Here is a 23,083-nt window from a genome sequence, read left to right as displayed (position 1 = left end):
AAGCTAACTAAATGCCAAGATTATTCAACGTGTTTAAGGAAGTATTCATTCCCATTTTTGCTACATCCTAAAACCTGTCCCAATGATCAATTTTTTTCTGTATGTTTGGCACTATAAAATTAAATTTCTTTTTATCATATTATCACATGATTCTATCAACATTTGCCTGGTATGTCTCAGAAAAATGAAAAATTAATAATGTTAATCCTGTAAAGTCTAGGAAATCCATTACATATCAAAAGAAATTTTATTCTTTTTAAAGATTTCGTTTTTGCTAGAGAGAGAGCACGTGCACGTGAGCAGTGGGGAGGCCAGAGGGAAAAGCAGGGAGCTCTGTGAGGAACTCAATCCCAGGATCCTGGGATCATAACCAGAGGGGAAGGCAGACACTTAACTGACTGAGCCACCCAGGCTGCGCCCTCAAAAGAAATTTTAAAGTTCATCAGTAATTTTTCATCAAAAATTTTAAAGTTCACCTCCTTGAAGTTTACCTGGGGCACACTTAGGACTACCACAGCAGAGAAAGGAAGTAGCAGAGGAAGAACAACTTAGGCTGGGATATAATCACAACAAAGACCTCAGAAGACACCACTGGAAGCTGTGAGTGAAGCTAGGAACTAGGAACGTTGGGGCAAGGGAGCCAGGTCTTTAATGGACTAGTCTTTAGATGCACGCTACTCCCAAGAAGGGTTGTGAGCTTGGCTTGGCTCTCTTCAAGCCAAGGGCAATTCCCAGGAACGTTTGGGAGCAACACTCCCCATAATGAAGAGAATGAAGTCCTTCAATCCTGAAGTGGGGATTTGGGTAATGCATACCTGGCATCCACTATAATAGTTAATTCTGTAACTGTACAAATCTCATCAATTTTGAGTTTTAAAAAATGTAATGAATAACTATGAAGTGCCATTAAAATTGACTTGGTCCTCCATTTCTTAAAGCTAAAAAATGACTAAATACCTAAGTTCCTTCCAGCTCTAAAATTTGATGATTCTAAGATTTTACAGCAAGATTTATAAGAGTGCATCAAAAGTCTTACAGTTGGATATCATTAATTGTTGAGGTGATAAGTATATTAAAGTCCTATTTTATACACTGAAATTTTCTGTATGTTACAAAATAAAATCCAATAAATACTTGGCATGTTTCCCCTTCCCCTCATATTTTCAAAATACCACAGGCTTTAATACTTAAATATTCTCCCCCTTTCTCCACCTCCTTCTCCCCACATCCACTCCCCCTGCAACACACACACACACACACACACACACACACACACCTTTTTCTTCTTTCTTCTCCCATCCTCTACTGCCTCTGGCTCCAATCCTTTCAGTTACCCACCTAACTGTATTCAACATACCTTCTCACTTCCACCTTCAACCTTCCTTCCCTATAACAATTTACCCTCCAATTATTCATACACTAAATTATTTTTCCCTAGATTTCGTCTTTTAATAGAGGGAAAAATTGCTAATCCCAAACCAACGTGCATTTCTGGTTGATCACTCTTCCTTAAAATGCTCTCTTCCCTTTTCCCCCAACACTTGTCTCCTCCACCTCTTTTACATCCTCTTCCTCTGTCTTCTCCTTAATTTCAGGATTCCCCATGTATCTGTATTAAGATTGATCATTCTTACTCCATTCACAGTATTCCACAGTAATCTTGGGTCACAGACCCCTTTGAGAATCCAATTATACATATATGCAAAGACACAAACTGTTGCACAGAATTTCGTGGGATCATGAACCTTTTTTAAAGATATAACACCTCCAATTAAAAGTTGTGCCATACATTCCTTCCAGAGTGATTTGCACATAAATTGGTACAATTACCACTCGTAAACTGGTGACTTCTGAATCTTTACATGCAGCTCTAATCTTCTCTGCTGACCCCAGACCCACAAATCTAACTGCCCACTAGGAATTTCATGTCTCCTTTGATTACTCACAGACAACTAAAACTTAACATGAGCAAATATAAACATACTTCCCCTAAACCCTCACCTAAAAACCTGCTCCTCCTCCTGCATCCTTATTCTCTTGGATACTGACATTATTCACCCAGAAATCAAACCACATAAGCTTGAAACCATCTAGACTCTTCACCAGAATTCCACATTCAATCTCCAGAGTCTCAATGCATATAGTTTCTAAGTCACCCTTCAAGTTTTATTCCCATGACTACTGCCTTAGTTGAACCCTGATCATTCCTCACCCCAAACACTGCAAGTTTTCTAACTATCTCTTCCTGCCTCAACTTCATCTGCTCCAATCAGTCCACCCTCCACACTATCACCAAATAATCTTTTTAAAACACAAATCTGATTATGTCTTTCTTCTTTTCAAAACCCCTCATGAAGGCATAAACACTGCCAAACACACAAACACACCACTCACCACTCACCTTCAAGCAGCCTTTAAAATCCAGTCTTTGGAATGACATAAAAGGCCTTTCAGAATGTCACCTCCACCTAACCTCCCCATACCATTAAGCTTTCTCCATACCCCATTCCATTCCATTTCATACAAACTTCATACTCCATTCTCACCTACCACTGACCATTCCAAAACACGCAATGCTTACTCATTCCTCTGTTTAGTGCTCTTCCTAGAACATTCCTTCTTCCTTCCTTGAAGAATAAACTATTCTTTTAAGAATTCCTCAAATATGACCTCCAAGAGGAAGCCTTCCTTAACCCTTACCCCACAGTTTGTTCAAAAAGCACTTATCACATTCTCCTATTACAGCACTTATTACATTATATTGTCACCATTCAGGGGGTCTCACTTACTCAAGGCCAGAAACTTATTTATCTCTTTATCTTTAAACCACTGTTGGCACATAAGCAAGCACCTAATAAATGTAAAATGAATGAATCACAAAAAGCAGGTTAGAGGAATGCCTGAGTGGCTCAGTGGGTTAAAGCCTCTGCCTTTGGCTTAGGTTATGATCCCAGGGCCCTGGGATCGAGCCCCTCATCAGGCTCTCTGCTCAGTGGGGAGCCTGCTTTGCTTCCTCCTCTCTCTCTGTCTCTCCACCTACTTGTGATCTCTCTGTCAAATAAATAAATAAAATCTTTTTAAAAAAAAAAAAAAAAGCACATTCGAGTTGGGAGTGACCTTGGAAATCAACGTGCTTTGCTTTAACCAAGACAGACTTTCATACGATTACATAGCTTGTTACTGGCAGTAAGGAATAGAAACAGAATCTATTGATTCCCAACCTAGAGTTCTTTGTAGCACCATCCCTATTTCTGCTATTAAGTCCACAGCATCCATAAAGACAATTTCAGTTTCCTTCCATTTATCAGAAAGAATGATCACTGAAATTGGGCCATAGCAATCAATAATTAACCATAAGATGTAAAACCTTTTGGGGAAAAGAAGAAACAGGAATGGGTACTGGCAATAATGGGGAGGAGAAGGGAGCCAAGGAAAGGCAAAGGCAGGATGGATGCTCAACATATTTTGTGAGGGTCAGGAAATCCTTACCACATAGAAACTGGAGCTCCAAGAGTCCTGCCTGGATTCTCTATACACCAAATTCAGTATCTAAAGTTAATCTTAAATGTTCCAAGTAAACACATAAGCTATATAAAACATTGTACTATCTTCTCTGTAAAGAGATTCCAACAAAAAAGCTCAGCCTATTACATACTGGTCTAAGAATTTACAGCATTAGAAACCTTAACTGACAATTCTATGTATATATTAAATGTGTGAATATGTGTAGCATGTATGTACAAAATAAGTAAATATATATGTATTAAATTCCTAGAATTAGGATGAGATGGTTTAGCCTAGATTCAGTCTCCAAAAGCAGTATCAAGGTACATGTAGGGTGAGAGGATATACTTCTCCCATTGTCAAAAATCTGACAGAGGGCAACAATAATCCTTCCATAATTCAACCCACAGATTTAAATATCTTAAATACTCCATTCTGTACCTTTTCCAAATGAAGAGTTAACTTTTTAGGCTATTTTCAGTCAAGAAAGCATTTCCCTTTCCTCAATCATTTAAGCAAATAATTTCTGAGGCCCAGCTATACTGCCAAGCACTGTGCCAGAGCCCACCACTCCCATTTAAAAAAGGATTCTCAAACCTTTTTTACATCTCTGAATTACAGCACCAAAATTACACCCAAAATTAAAGATGTAAAATATGTTTTCAAACAATAACTAGAAAGATATCTCCTACTAGATATATACAAGAAAATAATCTTTGAATTCAGTTAAGAACAAAAACAACACTACAAAAAGATCATATGTATCACTTAGCAATGAGCACAAGGGCATGAACTGTTCTGAACAATTACACTTTTTTTTTTTAAAGAGTTTTCCTATTTTCATTACAGATTTATTTATCAGAGAGAGCGCACACAAGCAGTGGGAGTGGCAGGCAGAGAAGCAGGATCCCTGCTGAGCAAGGAGCCTGCTGCAGAACTCAATCCCAGGACCCTGGGATCATGACCTAAGAGAAAGGCATATACTCAACTGACTGAGCCACCCAGGCATCCCTACAACTGTTCTTAAAAAGCCTGTTTTTAGTCTTGCAAAAAACCTGCACCAAATACAGTTTTTGCAGGCATACGATGAAGTCTAAACCTCTTAAAAATCTTTTCATTAGGCAAAATTCATGAGCATGAGTGCCACTATAAAGAATAATGAGCTCAAGTCAAAGAAAAGAGAGATGAATTTGAGATCAGAGAAAAACAGCTAAGAAGCTGTTGTTGGTGCTAAGAAGACAGCACCACTTTCCTTAGTACAGATTTTTAATCCAGGTCTTTAAATTTTTTATTGAACATCACTGAAATATGTTCCCTTAAACTTCCACATATGTATTTTAGTAGTAAACGAAAAAGCAAATATATGCCCCAAAATAGCAATACGTCCAATGACAAATGAAGGTTTCAAAGAAATTCTTAGTTCTCTCAGTATTTAAGCTGCTACATTCTAGATCACCATCAGCCCCCTTGTAGGACAGAAAAATATGCATTTTAATAAAAAAAATAAGGAAGGAAATAATGACAGATATGCAGAAGTCACTAAAAAATGGTGATACAGAATGGAGTATCTTGGCCACTTGACCAAGTAAGTAATTATTTAAAAATTCATTGTACCAATTACATCATTTTAAGTAACTAAAGTAGTACTACAATGATACCAGTGACAGCTAAACATGAATGCCAGGGAAATGATGGGTTGAAAAAACACAAATTCTATTTTCAGTTTGAGAAAAGGAATACAATTAGTTTGCTGTGAAATGAAAATTAACAGTTAAACCTGCAATTTTAAAAGTATGAATGTTACTCAAGCTATGCTGTTTACTAAACTTCTGAGTTTACTTCAGTTTCTTCACTTTAATGTCTTTGGTTAACCTAAAACTATGAAAAATACTTCCTGATGCTCTTAGTGATGTCATAGTTTATACAAGGTAAGCTTCACCAGTCAACTACTATTACAAACTAAAAAAACCAAACACACCAGATTATTAAATGAATGATATATAACCACTCAGAACCACAACACAGCCATAAACTCAAGTCATACCTCATTTCATATTCTAATAAGATTTAAAAGAGAAAGTCAGAAGTCATTTATCTTAATAATTATTTATGGGAGACTTTTATAGTGTTTTGTGGTTACAGAGCACTTTTGTAATATTCCATTAATTTCATATTTTAGCAAAGCAATATTGGTCTCACATTAAATTATTACCAGTAAGATAATACAGGCTGGTCAGTCACAATTAAGTTGAACAACCTAACATTAATCAAATTAATCAATATAAATTCAGTTCCAGATTTCCAAAACTAGTGTTCCATTTAATCAGAAGGCATAAACTAGTTTGTCTTCATGTTCTCTTGGAGAGTCATCCCAAAACACATTCGTGTCTTAAAACTGAATACTATCAAGAAACTTGCTTATTAACACAGCATTGCTTACATTTATTGGCACACATTCTTTTTTTTAAAGTCCATAAATAAATAAGTAAGTAAGTAAGTAAAAATCTTTTAAAACAAAATTGAAGTGCTCCTGGCATGAGGAGCATTCCAAGACATCACTACTATCATCCTAACGTAAATACTAAATCACCTATGTGTCTCCTCCAGAATTTCTGAAGAAACTTCCAGGAATGTACATTTTTAAAAACCTTCTCATGTAATTCTAATGCACAACAGAATTAGAATTAGGAACCACTAAAGATACTTTCCACCTTTTTTGCCTTGATGCCATATTTCACAGTAACAAGAACTCCTGGGTGTTTCTTCTAATCATTTAAGTGGGAAATGTGATGAAATAATTTTTTTTTTAATATTTTATTTATTTACTTGAGAGAGAGAGTAAAAGAGGGAGGATGAGAGAGGGGAGAGGGTCAGAGAGAGAAGCAGACTCCCTGCCAAGCAGGGAGCCCTATGGGCAACTTGACCCGGGACTCCGGGATCATGACCTGAGCCAAAGGCAGTAGCTTAACCATCTGAGCCACCCAGGCACCCCGTGATGAAATAATTTTAAGAAAAAAATTAATCAGCATTTTATTAAAGATTATACTATAAAATTCATATTAATAAAGTCTACAAATTATGACTTCTAACTAACAAGGACTTCTAACTAATAAGATACTAACGTATTTTATTAAAATTATGCTAAAAATGGATTTTGGTGACTACTCTAAAATGATGTTATGTTATTTGTAAACTCATGAATGCTAAAATAGAGTTAAAAACAGGAATGCAACTTAGTGTTTGGAATTCTTGTATTTTTGAGTTTAGAAGACAGCTGGGAGGCCAAGACAGCTTGACTTCTCCAGAGTACAGGGAAAGAGGACTAGAGATCTATAGGTCTCTTTTTTCTAAATTCCAATTAGTTAACATAAAGTGAAACATTAGTCTCAGGTGTATAATACAGTGATTCAAAACTTTCATACATTATCCAGTGCTCATCCTAAGTGCATTCATTAATCCCCATCACCTATTTAACCCATCCTGCCACCCACCTCCATGCTGGTAACCATCAGTTTATTCTCTATAGTTAAGAGTTACACATCTGAGGGTGCCTGGGTGGCTCAGTGGGTTAAAGCCTTTGCCTTCAGCTCAGGTCATGATCCCAGAGTCCTGGGATGGAGCCCCAGGCTCTCTGCTCAGTGGGGAGCCTGCTTCCCCCTCTCTGTCTTTGCCTGCCTCTCTGCCTACTTGTGATCTCTGCCTGTCAAATAAATAAATAAAATCTTAAAAAAAAAAAAAAAAAGAGTTACACATCTCTTTCAAGTCTTCCACAAAGGGGTAGTAATTAGCACATGTGTATGAGAAAACTATCTCAGGCTGAAGAACGAACCTCCAGAAAGGAGCAAAGAGAATTCCCACCATTAAGAGTAAGAAAACTCCCAATTCACAAGGGATGAATCAGATAGAGTAATCAGAAGGTTCTTGCCTTAGTAGTATGAAAAAATTAGCCCCTAAAGGCAGCTCTGGTCCTCTTAAAAACAAGCCTCAAGAGGATCAAACTCTTCCCAAGTAATTTAACCTTATCCCAAGAACAAAGAATACTTACATTACAAAAATATCTATTAACAAGGTAAAATATTAACAAGATAAAATTTACAGTATCTGGCTTTGAATCAAAATTAACTAGGCATGCAAAAAAAGCAGGAAAATATGACCCATAATGAGCAGAAAAATCAGTGAACAGCTAACACAGAAGGGACAGATGACAGAATTAGTAGAGCAGAACATTAAAAATTAAACTTATTTTAACCATATTCCATATATTCAAAATTGTTGTATGCACCTAAAAAGAGAGCTTCAAAACACATGAAACAAAAACTAATAGAACTCCAAAGACAAACTGATAAATCCATAATAAGAGGTTTCAACACTTCTCAAAAACTGACAAACAGAATCAGCAAGAATAGAGAAGATATGGGGCACTGGGTGGCTCAGTCAGTTGAGCATCTCGTCTCCCTTTGGCTCGGTTGTGATCGGGGGAATCCTGGAATTGAGCCACGCATCGGGCTCCCTGCTGGGTGGAGCACCTGCTTCTCCCTCCCCCTCTGCCTGCTTCTCCCCGTGCTTGTGGCTCTCCTCTCTAATAAATAAATAAAATCTTAAAAAAAAAAAAAGAAAAAAGAAAAAAAAGAATAGAGATTTGGACAACACTATCAATAACTTGTGAAGATGTCTTAGTTGACCAGAAATACCATGAACCAACAAATGTTCTCTGACTGCGTAACAAGATATAGCAATCTTGGGGCGCCTGGGTGGCTCAGTAATTAAGCATCTGCCTTCAGATGGGTCATGATCCCTGGGTCCTGGGATCAGGTCCTGCATCCGGCTCTCTGCTTGGCAAGAAGTCTGCTTCCCCCCCTCCCACTCCCACTCCTTGTGTTCCCTCTCTCGCTCTCTCTCTGTCAAATAAATAAGGAATTTTTTAAAAAAGACAACACAATCTTGATTCTGATTCAGGTAAGGTTTTATAAAGTAATTCAAAATCCAAACAACATTAGAATTCTGTGGCTCAAGCTAGATAATGTCTAGGACATAAGAGACCTCATAAAACCTTCCATTCCTGAGAATTACAGATCCAAATACCTATGGGAGCAAGGATGCTAAGTTTAAAAAATAAGTAAATGTGACCAAGGTTAGGTGGGAACAAGGGTTATCTGGAGAGGGTATATCTCTACCCCTAAGACAAACCTCCTCTCATCTATAGCCAGTGATGCCATGCCACAAGGGAATATAGATCCATTATTGCCAGACCTTACAATTTTCCAGGAAGTACCCTAAATTTGGATGTTTACATGAACTCCAGATTTGAGAACACTGACCACCAACACAGTAAATTTGTAACCAAGCCAAAAAAAAAAGTCCAAGACCCAAATTCAAAAACAAGTATCTGCTCTCATCTACCGTCTTCAACTTCCAAATGAAACAAAAAGAAATCAACTTATTTATCCAAATTGAGAAAATAGATAATCCCACCCGACCATAATGGGCATGGACACAAAAGTCCACACTTAGAAGAAACTGAAACCAGGATGCTCCCAAGACAGGTAACTTTGTGATGTTTATCTTCTCAGGAAAGACATGAAAACAGTTCTTCCAATAGCTGAAGGTTAAAATTTTATCAAAGGCTTCCTGAATTGTTCCAGAGAACAAAAAAAAATCAGTGGGAGACGACTGCAGAGGCGACTTGGGCAAAATGGAAGCAAGAACTTTCTAAAAACAAAGTTCTTTTTAAAAAGTTGTCAAAGAGGGGCACCTGGGTGGCTCAGTGGGTTAAAGCCTTTGCCTTCGGCTCAGGTCATGATCCCAGGGTCCTGGGATCGAGCCCCACATCAGGCTCTCTCCTCCATGAGGAGTCTGCTTCCTCCTCTCTCTCTTTCTGCCTGCCTCTCTGCCTACTTGTGATCTCTGTCAAATAAATAAATAAAATCTTTAAAAAAAAAAAAAAGTTGTCAAAGATTCGGTTATTTTGTAGAGTAGAAATTAATTTAGCACCCTATCCTAGAGGTATTCCCGAAAAGGCTTGGATAAACTTTCAAGAATATTACAGAAAAGATTATTTGATGTGAAAAAAAGGGCTCCTCGATTTATGGTCCTTTCTGCCTAAAGCTTCATAAATTCTCCTCATAAAGAATAACTTAGTATTATCTTCATTGTAAGACCTATGTAGAAACTGAGCTGGCAAGGTTACTGACACCATAAAGGGATACCTGACACAGCCTCAGCTTCTGACAGATAAGACTATGTTCAGTGACAGGCCAGAGAACCAACTGATTAACTATAGAGGGTATTCAGAAAATTACAAGGATGCCCGAATTAGAATGCTCCCTTCTGATCCTGGATTTCTGTATTAAATGTGCCCAGAGTCCCAAATTTCAGAACATGTGATAGATATTTAAACTTCAAAGAAATGATATGTAGCAGGATTGACAGAAGTTCAAAAGCCCTTAGGTTATACACTGGACCATCCACCCCCACTTTACGTGCACCTTTAACTGTTACATAAGAATTTCAAAACTATTCAACTTTGCCAGAAAATTTCCAAATTTGAGACCAGACAGCATTTTAAGTGCACTTTTTCTATGGATTATAATCATAAAGAAAGCAGACAAATGCTGACAGACAACTAAAGTCAGCAAACAAAATATACTAGCTAGAAAACTAGATTAAAACAACTTGAGAAAGCAAGATATTGTAACTCTGCAAAGATTCGAGTACAAAAGCAGTGAATGAAAATAATTCTGCTAAGCAACCTCTTCGACCTCAGCCACAGCAACTTCCTAAAAACATCAGGAAGCAAGGGCAAAAATGAACTACTGGGACTTCATCAGGATAAAAAGTTTTTGCACAAAAAAAGGAAAAGGTCAACAAAACCAAAAGACAACGGACAGAATGGGAGAAGATACTTGCAAAATGACAGATCAGATAAAGGACTAGTATCCAAAATCTATAAAGAACTTACCAAACTCAAAACCCAAAAAATAAACAATCCAATCAAAAAATGGGCAGAAGACATGAACAGACATTTCTATTTCTGCAAAGACAACATTCAAATGGCCAAAAGATAGATGAAAAAGCACTCAACATCACTCAGCATCAGTGAAATACAAATCAAAACCTCAGTGAGCTACCACTTCACACCAGTCAGAATGGATAAAATAACAAATCAGGAAATGACAGATGTTGGCAAGGATGTGGGAAAGGGGAACCCTCCTTCACTGCTGGTGGGAATACAAGCAGGTATAGTCACTCTGGAAAACAGTATGGAGGTTCCTCAAGAAGTTGAAAATAGAGCTACCCCAGGACCTAGCAATTGTATTACTGGATATTTACCCCAAAGACACAAATGTAATGTTCCAAAAGGGCATGTGCACCCCAGTGTTTATAGCAACAATGTCCACAATAGCCAAACTATGAAAAGAGCCTAGATGTCCATCAACAAATGTATAGATAAAGAAGATGTGGTAATATACATAAACATTGGAATACTATGCAGCCATCAAAAGTGGAAATCTTGCCATTTGCAACAACATGGATGGAACTAGAGGACATTATGCTTAGTGAAATAAGTCAAAGAAAGACAATTATTATATAATCTCACTGATATGTGGAATCTGTTAAACAAGGGGAAATAAGAAACATAAGGGAAGAGAGGAAAAAATGAAACAAGATGAAACCAGAGAGGGAAACACACCATTAGAGACTCTTAATCTCAGGAAACAAACTTGAGGGTGGCTAGAGTGGAGTGGGTGGGAGGGATGGGTGGCAAGGCGATGGGACACTGGGGAGGATATGTGCTATGGTGAGCACTATGAATTGTCTAAGACTGACGAATCATTGACCTGTATCCCTGAAACAAATAATACATTATATGTTAATTTAAAAAAAGAAAATAATTCTGCTAAAATATTATGGACAGAGTCAGATCAAGAAAAAGTAAGAAAAATGGCCAGAAATATAGTAATTAAGGTAAAAATTTATCTAAGCTAATTTCCTGATATGAGGACAAAAAATTAATCTTCAAAAGAAATGTCAGAGTAATAGAAATCAAATGGTAAGAAGTCAAAGGTCACTACTGGACACAGAAAAATATGAGAAATCAGAATAAGATTTTGAAATATCACTTTTTTTTTTTAAAGATTTTATTTATTTATTTGACAGAGAGAGACTACATGTAGGCAGAGAGGCAGGCAGAGAAAGAGAGGAGGAAGCAGGCTCCCTGCTGAGCAGAGAGCCCGACACAGGACTCGATCCCAGGACCCCGGGATCATGACTGGAGCTGAAGGCAGCGCGGCTTAACCCACTGAGCTACCCAGGCGCCCCGAAATATCACTTTTTAAAATAAAAAATAAAATAGAGAAAGTACACCAAAATTCACAAAACCTCAAATTATATACAAAAGTGTGAATATAAATATATATAAAAAATAAATATATGTATCATATATAAAAGTAGCCAAGTGGACTCTGAGAGAAGCCAATGACATTAGCCAATTACTGATGGCAAGCTATGCATGCACAAAGCAAACAAAGAATAGAAAGAAAGGAGATCTGGATGTTTCAGTTAAATTGAGAATGAAAACCACAACCCCAAAGTGCAGAAGGTATGTTGTTTTACTACATCAAACACTATATAAAATTATTATAAAATCAGTTTCCAGGGAAGAGCATAAAATAAAAAGACAGTAAAATAGATATAAAATAGATAGTATTTTTGTCATTTTCTAATTTCCAGTATTTCTTTATAACCCCAATTCCCAGGGACTATCACATTATTCAACACTGTCTCATTCTTCTAAGGCCCACACCTGACTCACCTCTAATTCCAATCTTACCTGCAACCTCTCCGAAGCACATGGATCTCTCCCAAAATCCAATAGCAAACTGCTGAATCCCTGAAGAGTATTTTAATTGGACTGTTCTTAAATTACTTCAAACCTGCCTATTTAAATATTTCATGTCCCTCCAAAATCAACACCCTTCCTTACTTCACTTCTGTTATGTAACTAGGTTCTCTGACTCCTTCAATCTTTTCCAAGCATCTGTATTAAACTTAAACTGCCAGGTTTTTGTCAGTTCTTCAATAAAATTCAGTACATTTCATCAGGTGTATGTGAAAACACTGTGCTACACATGTTTATAAATTTCAGGGTGGGAAATGCCTCATTTAATCCATTCATAGTGAAAAATGCCTAAGCATAAAAAAGTGTAAAACAGTACATATCAAAGAATTAAAATGTTATGATAACCGTAAGGAAGACAAAACATTCCCTTCATATTATCTTGGTGTTACCTCTCTACTCCCACCACTATTCAGGCTTCTATCTAATATGGATATATCTGTTTTCCTTTCATGTCTTAATAATCAATCCTGTATTCTACCCCCAAATTAATCTTTCCAAAAATTTTAGGAAATCACATCACTCTCTTATTTACAAAGCTGTTTCTCAAATGCTTGCAATAGCGATTTGCAAACTTCCAACCCCTTATCAAGATTGGGGGGGGGGGGGAATGCAGATTACAAGAACCTGCTCAAAGATATTCCCATTCAATCAGTCTACTGCAATAACTGGGAATCTGATTTTGAATGAGCCCTTTAGGTAATTTTGATTTAAGTGGCCCAAGAGCATATCTCTGGGGGGAAAAAAGTTCTCCAAGGGTAAATGTCAAATTCCTTAGCCCTGCGTCAGGACTCACCACACAAAAGAGTCCTGAAACTCAATTTATAGGGCAAGGGATCTAACTAGGACTATTCACTACAATAAATTTGACTTTCTGCAGCCAACTGTTCTCTCCCTCCAACCTTGCTGAAAATGTCCACTAACTTCATCACTGTTCTCACTGTCTTAAGCCCCATACTTCCTAGAGCTCACCAGACTGAAACAATCCCTCCTGTGTAATTCTACAGCACTGTACTGCTTGTCTTGCTTGTACTTGCTTGTCATTACTGTTTTGTTTTGTTTTTAATTTGAGAGACAGAACAAGGGCAAGGGGGGAGGGTCCTCAAGCAGACTCCCCACTGAGCACGGAGCCTGATACGGAGCTCAATTCAGGACTATGAGATCATGAGATCATGACCTGAGCAGAAATCAAGAAATCAGAGGCTTAAACATCTGAGCCACCAGGCACCCCGTGAACCATTATTTATACTAATATTATTAACTTTTCAGGTGGTTATATCACATGACAACTGACTGTGGATCAAACCTCTTTCCATTTCTTTCAACATCCAGAACAATACACTGTGGAAGTCCTTTCTCTAAGGCAATTTTAGTTTGCATAAGCATACCTAAATAGGAATGAATAAATGAACTAAATTTTAGGATACAAAAAGGGAAAACTATAGAAAGGAGATTCTTATTAGGAAAAGAAACCAGTTAAATAAGTATATCTGGAATGAAAGTGTATCTGCCAACACAAATTACTACATACTGTTCTTCCTTACCAGCCTACCAAACACTCCCTGAAGAATTCTTCCCAGAAAGAACAGGTGAACTTAAGTCCCAAGAAAAAAAAACTGGTAAACCAAACTCTACTTAACACCAATCAGGTCTGCTTAAACTTAATCCAAACAGCTATTCAAAAGCAAGTTATCTGAGGGGGAAAGTCATTTATGGTTAATTTCTGAAACTTCTACACATGCAATAAACTTATAATTGTTCTATTATGATGTAACATAAGTGCCTCTAACACAACACTTCCCCAATAACTGATCTACTTATCTGTCTTCTCCTTAATGCTGAACAACATATGGATAGTGACCATGTGTCTTGTTCATCTTTCTAGTCCAGCACTTAGAACAAGTGATTAATAAAGACGTAATGAGTTAAGTTTTCAACATAAAAAATGATAGTGATTCTCCAAAAATAACACAATGGCCAGCAAGCATATGAAGATACAATCAACATCACTAATTAGAGAAATGCAAATCAAAACCACAATGACATCACCTAATGCCCACTAGAATGGCTACTATTAAAAAAAAAAGTGTTGGCAATGGAGACATTGGAACCCCTGTATTGGTGGGATTGTAAAATGGTCTAACCACTATGGAAAACAGTAGAGAGGTTCCTCAAAAATTAAAAATGAAAATACTATACACAATCCCAGCAATCCTATTTCTGAGTATATACCCAAAAAAACTGAAAGCAGGGTCTTTAGTAATCTCCACAACCATGTTCACAACAGCATATTCAAAATAGCCAAAAGGTGGAAACCCAAAAATCCATTAACTGATGAATGGATAAATAACTGTGGTACACAAATACAATGGAATATTATTCGGCCTTAAAAAGGAACAAAACTCTTACACATACTACAACATGGATGAACCTTCAGAACATTATGCTAAATTAAATAAACCAATGACAGAAAGACAAAATACTGTATGATTCCACTTATATGAAGTATCTAGAATAGTCAAATTCAGACAGACAGAAAATAGAATGGTGGTTCCAATGGGCTGCAGAGGAGGGTAGTTGGCTGATGGATATCAAGTTTCAGATTTCCAAGAAGAAAAAGTTGTGAAAACTGGGGCACCTGGGTGGCTCAGTGGGTTAAGCCTCTGCCTTTGGCTCAGGTCATGATCTCAGGGTCCTGGGATTGATTGAGCCCCACATCCGGCTCTCTGCTCAGCAGGGAGCCTGCTCCTCCCCACCCCACCTGCCTGTCTGCCTGCTTGTGATCTCTCTCTCTGTCAAATAAAATCTTAAAAAAAAAAAAAAAAAAGAAAGAAAAAGTTATGAAAATCAAATTTTACAACAATATACTTGACGTTATAGAACTATACACTTAAGATGATCAATTTAATGTGTTCACTGCAATGAAAAATTACAGTGAGTTTACAAAAAATCTACACAAAAAAAGCAGGTGTAACACATTTATGTACAATTATTCAAATGGCCTTGTAAGGGCACCTGGGTGGGTTCAGTCTGTTAAGTGTCTACCTTCAGCTCAGGTCATTATCTCAGGGTCCTGGAATCGAGCCCTGTGTCAGGCTCCATGCTCAGCAGGAGTTTACTTCTCCCTCTCCCTCTAACCACCTCCCCTACTGCTCCGGCTCACTCTCTTGCACTCTAATAAATAAAATCACTCTAATAAATAAAATATTTTAAAAGTTCAAATGGCCTTTTAATTTAACTTCCATCTAAAAGATTTTTTAAAATAAGATAAAAAAGCTAAGTAGTTTAAATAACTCACTCAAAACTTTCTGTTCACGTTTCATTGTAGAAGATTCTTGCTAATTACAAACTGCTCAGTCAAAAAGTATTTCTGCTAAAAGAAGAGAATCAGAATTCTAGAACTGGAAAAGATGACAGAGATCATACACTCCACTAATTTCCAATGTGGGTCCATAAACAACGGCAAATGAAAAAAGGAAAATGTAATTTTTCATAGAGCTAAATCTATTTAAAGTTAAGGCATATGCTTTATTCTAAGAATACATCTTCACCTTAAACTTCCTCATTTTAATACTAATTTCATCCGTTCAACAAACATTTGTTGAGCCACTCTCAGGTGCAAGACTACAATCAATACTCAACAGGAGAACCAAGGCTCTCACTCAGGAAACTGCCTCCTTTCTAGTGGCAAATAAGAGTACAGATAGCAAGAAAAGATAGGGTTCTGTTGTTAAGTCCTTAACATTCAAAAGAAAAACCTGATCAGCCCACATAATCCTAGGTCAGTGGGAAACATCAATCTACAGCCCCTTCCCATTTTATTTTAAGATTTTATTTATTTGAGAGAAACAGCGTGCTTGTGCACAAGCAGGGGAAACAGCAGGCAGAGGGAGAAGCAGGCTCCCTGCTATGCAGGGAGCCCAAAATGGGGCTCAATCCCAGGACCACCAGATAATTACCTGAGCCTAAGGCAGATTCTTAACCTACTGAGCCACCCAGGCACCCCCTTCCCATGTTATGGGAAAGTGGATGTCCAAAAGGTTTCACAACAATTCAATAAATTCCAAGTCAAAACCACCTTGTTTCTAATTAAAACACCAAGAAAATACCCATGTGCCTTAGTAGAGATTCAAACATAATAAATTTATTGGACTCCAAATATCTCAAAGACTAATACTCTTCCACTTAACATGTCCTTCCAGTTCTAACAGGATTTGATTCTATATACCAACCTTCTTGTATCATTTGAAGACATAAAAATTTAATGAAAACCTTAAAATCCCTAGGACACCACCAGTCAGAATGACTAAAATTTTAAAAAGTCAGGAAACGACAAATATTGGCAAGGATGCAGAGAAAGGGGAACCCTCCTTCACTGCTGGTGGGAATGCAAGCTGGTGCAGCCACTGTGGAAAACAGCACGGAGGTTCCTCAGAAAGTTGAAACTAAGCTACCCTTCGACCTAGCAATCACATTACTGATATTTACCCTAAAGATACAAATGTAGTGATCCAAAGGGGTACATGTACCCCAGTGTTTATAGCAGCAATGTCCACAATAGCCAAACTATGGAAAGAACCTAGATGTCCATCGACTGATGAATGAATTAAGAAGATATGGTATATATACACAATAGAATACTATGCAGCCATCAAAAGAAATGAAATCTTGCCATTTGCAACAACGTGGATGGAACTAAAGGATATTATGCTAAGTGAAATAAGTCAATCAGAGAAAGAAATTATCATATTATCTCCCTGATATGAAGAAGTTGAGAGGCAGTGTGTGGGGTTTGGGGGATAGGGAAGGAAAAAATGAAACAAGATAGGATCAGGAGGGAGACAAACCATAAGAGACTCTTAATCTCACAAAACAAACGGAGGGTTGCGGGAGAGAGGGGGAGTATGGAGAGGGTAGATGGGTTATGAACATTGGGGAGGGTATATGATACGATGAGTGCTGTGAGGTGTGTAAGCCTGATGGTTCAGACCTGTATCCCTGGGGCAAACAATACATTATATGTTAATAAAAATAATTAATTTTAAAAAATTAAGGGAGGGGCACCTGGGTGGCTCAGAGGGCTAAAGCCTCTGCCTTCGGCTCAGGTCATGATCTCAGGGTCCTGGGATCGAGCCCTTCATCAGGCTCTCTGCTCCGGAAGGAGCCTGCTTCCTCCTCTCTCTCTTCCTGCCTCTCTGCCTAGCTGTGATTTCTCTCTGTCAAATAAATAAAATATTTAAAAAAAAAAAAAATTAAGGGGCTCCTGGATGGCTCATGGGTTAAGCCTCTGCCTCTGGCTCAGGTCATGATCTCCGGGTCTCATTTTCTTCCTCTGAGTCGGTCACAAACATCAACATGCAAGTGACTGGATAGGAAAGGGTAGATGAGGCAGGAGGAACACAAAAATAAACTAAAAAATAGTATTTTCCCCTAAGATATCAGAAGAATTAGATATAAAAGCTGCACCCATGGGCGCTTGCGTGGCTCAGTGGGCTGGGCCACTGCCTTAGGCTAGGGTGGTGATCTCGGGGTCCTGGGATCGAACCCCACGTCAGGCTCTCTTCTCAGCAGGGAGCCTGCTTCCCTGCCTGTTTGTGAACTCTCTCTCTCTGACAAATAAATAAATAAATAAAATCTTTAAAAAAAAAAAAGGCTGCACCCAAAGAGCTGTAAGTGCCTATGATTGAAACAAAGGGTTAGAGGTTCAAAGGACAAAATGGAACTTTGCTGCAGTGAGCAAAGAATTCACTGAGGAGGGAGGAAATTGATGAGTTAAACCACAGAGAAAGTATTTTTAGGCAAAAGAGACTTCAATGAATAAAGAAGGGGTAAAAAGAAGGAAGACACAGGCCCTGTATGTTTGAAAAGGCAAGAATATTAACCTGGCTGAAGCACAGAAATATGTAAGAGAGCAGTAAAAGGTAACGCTGAAAAGGTAGGACTGGGTCATACTTCAGAGGACCTGATGAAACAAACTCCGTATTTACAGCACCAAGATAGAATTAAACTTTTACATATTTATTATCTTCATGAAATAAGACTGCACATGCCCTATTAACTTGAATGTATTTATGCTTTTCAGCTAGGACAATATCTGATACAAATATGTTTGAACACTGGATCTAAATTCAAATAACCGATTTTTTTCTTATCTCCTGATAACCAGACTTATATTAGAGTTAGTTAAAGACATGGGGGCAGTGGTCAGAGAGGGCTGGCCAGAACCTACATTCAGACTGCTAAAATTTATGCCAGCTACTCAATTATAATCAGGGAAAAAGTAGAACCCACAAATCTTTTCCATAGGATGGCGGAGTAGCTTGAACAAGGCATAATGGCAAACACCAAACTGCCAGCTGCTCTGCCAACTTGTGATCTCTAATAAATAAATAAAACTTAAAAAAATAAAAAAAAAAAAAATTGGGGGGTGCCTCGGTGGCTCAGTAGGTTGAAGCCTCTGCCTTCGGCTCAGGTCAGGATCCCAGGGTCCTGGGATCAAGCCCTGCATCGGGCTCTCTGCTCATCAGGGAGCCTGCTTCCTCCTCTCTGCCTGCTTCTCTACCTACTTGTGATCTCTATCTGTCAAGTGAATAAATAACATCTTTTTTTTTTTTTTAAAGATTTTATTTACTTATTTGACAGAGATCACAACTAGGCAGAGAGAGAGGAGGAAGCAGGCTTCCCACTGAGCAGAGACCCTGGGATTATGACCTGAGCCAAAGGGAGAGGCTTCAACCCACTGAGCCACCCAGGAGCCCCAATAAATAACATCTTTAAAAAAAAAAAAAAAAAAAGGGAATTTGGGAAAATGTTCAATTAGACAACTATCCTGAATCTATTGATAAGAACTTAAAATTCTAAGCAACTACACAATTCAAAACTACCATTTTACTCTTAAATTAGGCAGTTAAGTCCCATCCCCCTAGTAAAAAGGAGACTTACCAGATCTTTTGAGTGTTACCTGGATAATGACATCACTCTCTACTGCTGTTTTAGCAGGCTGGGATGGGCTGCCCTCTGCCCTCTTTCCCATACATCACAAGAGTAGCAATCCCCCCAAAAGAAAGGTTTGTAGAAAAGGAAGTTATAGCAGCTCTATCTCCTCAGTTCAAAAACTACCAAAAGCTGTTAAGACATAAAAAGAAGCACTCCATAAAAAGTGGAAGTGGGGTGGGGGAGCACAATGAAACCAAGCAAATTCCTATCTGTAAAATTTAAGCTAAAGGAAAACTTGGAATCTCGCCCAAAGCTCTCATTTTATACATTAAGAAACTGAGGCCCAGGGCAGTGGTGATTTGCCCATGGCAAACACTTCCCTATAAAGGTGTTAACTGTCTGTTACCAGTCACAGTAATCACATTCACAGAATTACTTGTGTGTTTATAAGATTAAGTACCTGGTATGCAAAAAACACAATCTCCATCTCCTCTGCACCCCCTTCAGTGGCTTGCCCCAATGCTATCCAGAAAATGATGCAAGATTCTCAAATGAATACGGTATCCTCCTTCAGCCACTACAGGCACAAAATTTCTTTTATCTAAGATAAAGTGAAAACCTGAAATGCCTGAATTTCTCAAGTTCTGACTATACAAGTGGATCAGCAAAACCTCAAAATTTGGGGTAGAATGAAAATACGAAATGGAGTATAGTACTTTTTTGACAACTGCCATTTCCCTCCTATTAATGTTTCCAGGCCAGACTTTTGAAAAAAGGTATATAGTTAAAAAATAATAGGTACAAAGTTATTCCAAATTATCATCACTTTTGAGACACTTCCATTAGATAAGTTAGCATTTCTTCACCACTCAAAAAATAACCTGAAAGTAACCTACCCTGCAGAAAATATTTTTGGGTGGGGGGATAAAAAAGCCAACCACCTAAAATAACTGTCTACCAGGCCATAACATATTAAAACCACAAAATAAGGAACAACAATTTCGTAAAAATCCCACCAGCTAAAAAAGAGAGTATCTTCAGTCTTTCCGGGCTCACTATTTACTGTCAAACTGTCAAAGCATGTTGAGGAACACGGACAAAAGTTCTGCATCGGGTTCACAGGCTGTGGGTGCATCCGATTATACCACTACCCACACCTAACACCAGTTTGGGGAAATGCAAACACGCCACACGTACATTTTTTAACCAGGCTAAACCACGTTTAACCAAGGTAAGTGTTGTGAGCTCTCGTATCAAAGGTTTAAAAAAAAAAAAAAAAAGAGGAGCACTACGCAAGCATACTTCACTCATTTATAAAACCATCAACAGAAATGGCAAGGAACTGACCCGAGAAGAATTAAACAGTTCTGAACATTAAGGCCGCCGTACAAAACGGTTTAGGAGGGCTCTTTCTGAACTGCTGGGCAAAAGTCCTCTGACGAGCCTCAAAACTAATGACCGTACACTAATGCACAAATAACAAAAGCTTAATACAAACTACCACGCCGCCAAACCGTTCCTGTTACCAAAGCCCAGATTTTTTTAAAATAAGCATTGAAAGGGAACAATAAAAAGCGTCTCACCGCAAACACAGCAAGAGAGAGACTGTCGGAAGTAAGGCAAGAGCCTGTTAATCTCTGTAAACGCCTTGGGGTCTCCGGGGTCGTAGTTGAGCACTAGGCGGCTCGCGGAAATGTAGAGAGCAGTAGCATTCACGGGGTTCATTGCAGACACTTCGACACCGTTGGCTCCCGGTTGAAAAGAAATTCCGGATCCAACTTTGTAAGCAGCCAGGGAACAATGGCGAATTTGCAACAAATCGGAGGAAATCAGAGAAGAACCACTGGCCAAAGTAGTAACTAAAATCCGTGCAAGTTTGTGGAGCTGAAGCAATCCTCCCACACATGGGGCCTTGGCGCCCCTCCTCCGTCCCTGAGACTTGCAGACAAAAAAAAAAAAAAAAGAGAGAGAGAGAGAGAAACCAGCGTTCGAGTTTGTCCCAGGCAGCCTCGGGGCGAAGAACGCGGGGGCTTCGGCGCTGGGGCCGGGACTCGGCGCTCAGTCTAGCCCCGCGGCTCCGCGGGCGGCCTTCGCTGCATCTCCGGACGCGGAGGCACCTCCTCAGGGCGAGCTGGACGGGCGCGGGAGCAGGCCCCCGCCCGGTCCGAGGGGCGCGCACGCTTCTCACGAGCTGCAGGGCCCTTACTCCATCACAGCGCCCAGCGCAGAGGTAGCGGCGACGGCAAGGAGGACGGCTCGGGCGTCGACTTCCTCAATCTAGTGCACCAAGCCGCGGCGGCGGCGAACGCTGCAGCTGCGGCAGGCGGAGGCTGCCGCCGCTCTCTCCATATCGGACGCGGGGCCCGGACTGCGCCTGACTCTCCGCCCTGGCGGTTACAACCCCGCTGTTCCCTGAGGTGGCGGAGCCGGCAGGAGAGTCCCCCACCCGATAGGGGAGGGCTGGGGAGGAAGTGCGCGGGCCGGCGGCGGCAGCGGGAGGGGGCGGGGAGCAGGCCCGGCCGAGCCGCGGCGGCGCCCCTCGCTCCTCAGTCGCTCACTCCGAGGTCACCAGGCGCAAGCACCGCCCCCTCACTGCCCGGCCATCTTCTCCACGCCGCACACACGGAGACCTCCTCCTCCAAGCACGACGGCCGCCGCCGCCCACGGCTCCCGCCCGGCCGCAGCTGAGGCGAGCGCTCACACCGCCAGGCCCCGCCGCCGCCCAGAGCACCAGCAAGGCCCCGCGGCAGGCCCCTCCCCCCGTGCCTCGCCGCCCTCACCCTGACTCCACGCGCCACTCTAACTCAGTAGGGCCCGGGCTGCTGCGGCCTTAGTGAATCCCGCGGACTGTGCGGCGCCTCAGGCCCTGCCGGCGACGACGACCGTTACCCCAACGGGCAAAGCCACTGTCATCCCCGAGACTCCCCCGCCGCCGTCGTCGCTAGCGCCCGCACGCATGCGCAGAGCGCACTCTCACCCCTCCCCCCGCCCTTTCCTTTCCCTTCGCTTCCCTTTTCCCCTGCTTCTCCTCTAAGAGCCCCCTCCACACCCTCCCAGAGCTACCGGCTGGCTCCGCGCATGCGCATTCCAATATCAAGCTCCACCGCCTTTCGCCCTCACGCGTGCGCCTTGACCGCCCACCCAGAAAACCGGATAAACACAGCAGCCCGCTCACGCCAGCCCCTCCCTGCTGCCAACCCACCCAGGCCTCACTGCGCATGCCTGGCTCTCCACTTACGGCTCTTAGAACAGAGCATGCTCTCTGCAAGAGGGCCGGTCTGTCCGCCCCTCCCCCATGCTCCCTCAAATTCCCTCTTAGGCGTGTGGGCTGTGGCGAAACATTGGTTAGTTGACCCATCCTTCCACGGTATGGGCTCTAAGCCCCTCGCACTACACTGCTTCCTCGATGCCCGCCAACGCTGAGTCCTGGCGGGGACGCGCCATGTGGCATTCCGCCCTGGCGGTCCTCCTCGCCCTGACTGACCACGATGTGAGGAAATAGTCCCGAACCGCCCCAAGCCCCGCCCTCGCGGCCTTTCTCCTGGAACAGCGCTTTCCAAGCACTGAAAGGGCGCTGCCGCGGCCTGCTTGGGCAGTCAGAGCCGGGAAGGTCGACAGCAAACAGCGTGTCCGCGCGCCCGGGCGGCGTGCGGGCGACGTTTGCTAGGTTAGGGTCGCGGCAGCGTCGATGGCAGCCTGGCAGGCGGTGTGTAATCGGTGGGGCTCGGGCCCATCTCCTTTCTCCCG

The 23,083-nt window shown here is 40.6% G+C and overlaps 1 protein-coding gene across 4 annotated transcripts in view; it reads right to left on the bottom strand.

The window, feature by feature from the left end:
- MSL2 (MSL complex subunit 2) overlaps positions 1-22,838 on the bottom strand; it is a 40,342-nt gene extending 17,504 nt beyond the window's left edge. The window contains exons 1-2 of one of the 4 annotated variants that reach the window (XM_082690881.1): positions 22,575-22,838; positions 20,920-21,274 (exon numbers count right to left, since the gene is read on the bottom strand). In XM_082690881.1, the coding sequence (XP_082547007.1) occupies positions 20,920-21,274; positions 22,575-22,694 (475 nt within the window). In that variant the 5' untranslated portion in view covers positions 22,695-22,838. Of the gene's footprint in view, positions 1-19,342; positions 19,581-20,919; positions 21,275-22,116; positions 22,326-22,574 lie in introns of those variants that run through there. The other 3 variants (XM_082690882.1, XM_082690884.1, XM_082690883.1) reach the window with 3 other exon arrangements.
- Positions 22,839-23,083: the final 245 nt, after the last annotated feature.

This window comes from Mustela nivalis (assembly GCF_964662115.1).
Source record: "Mustela nivalis genome assembly, chromosome: 1".
Taxonomy (NCBI): domain Eukaryota; kingdom Metazoa; phylum Chordata; class Mammalia; order Carnivora; family Mustelidae; genus Mustela; species Mustela nivalis.
This window is presented reverse-complemented; position numbering and strand designations above follow the sequence as displayed.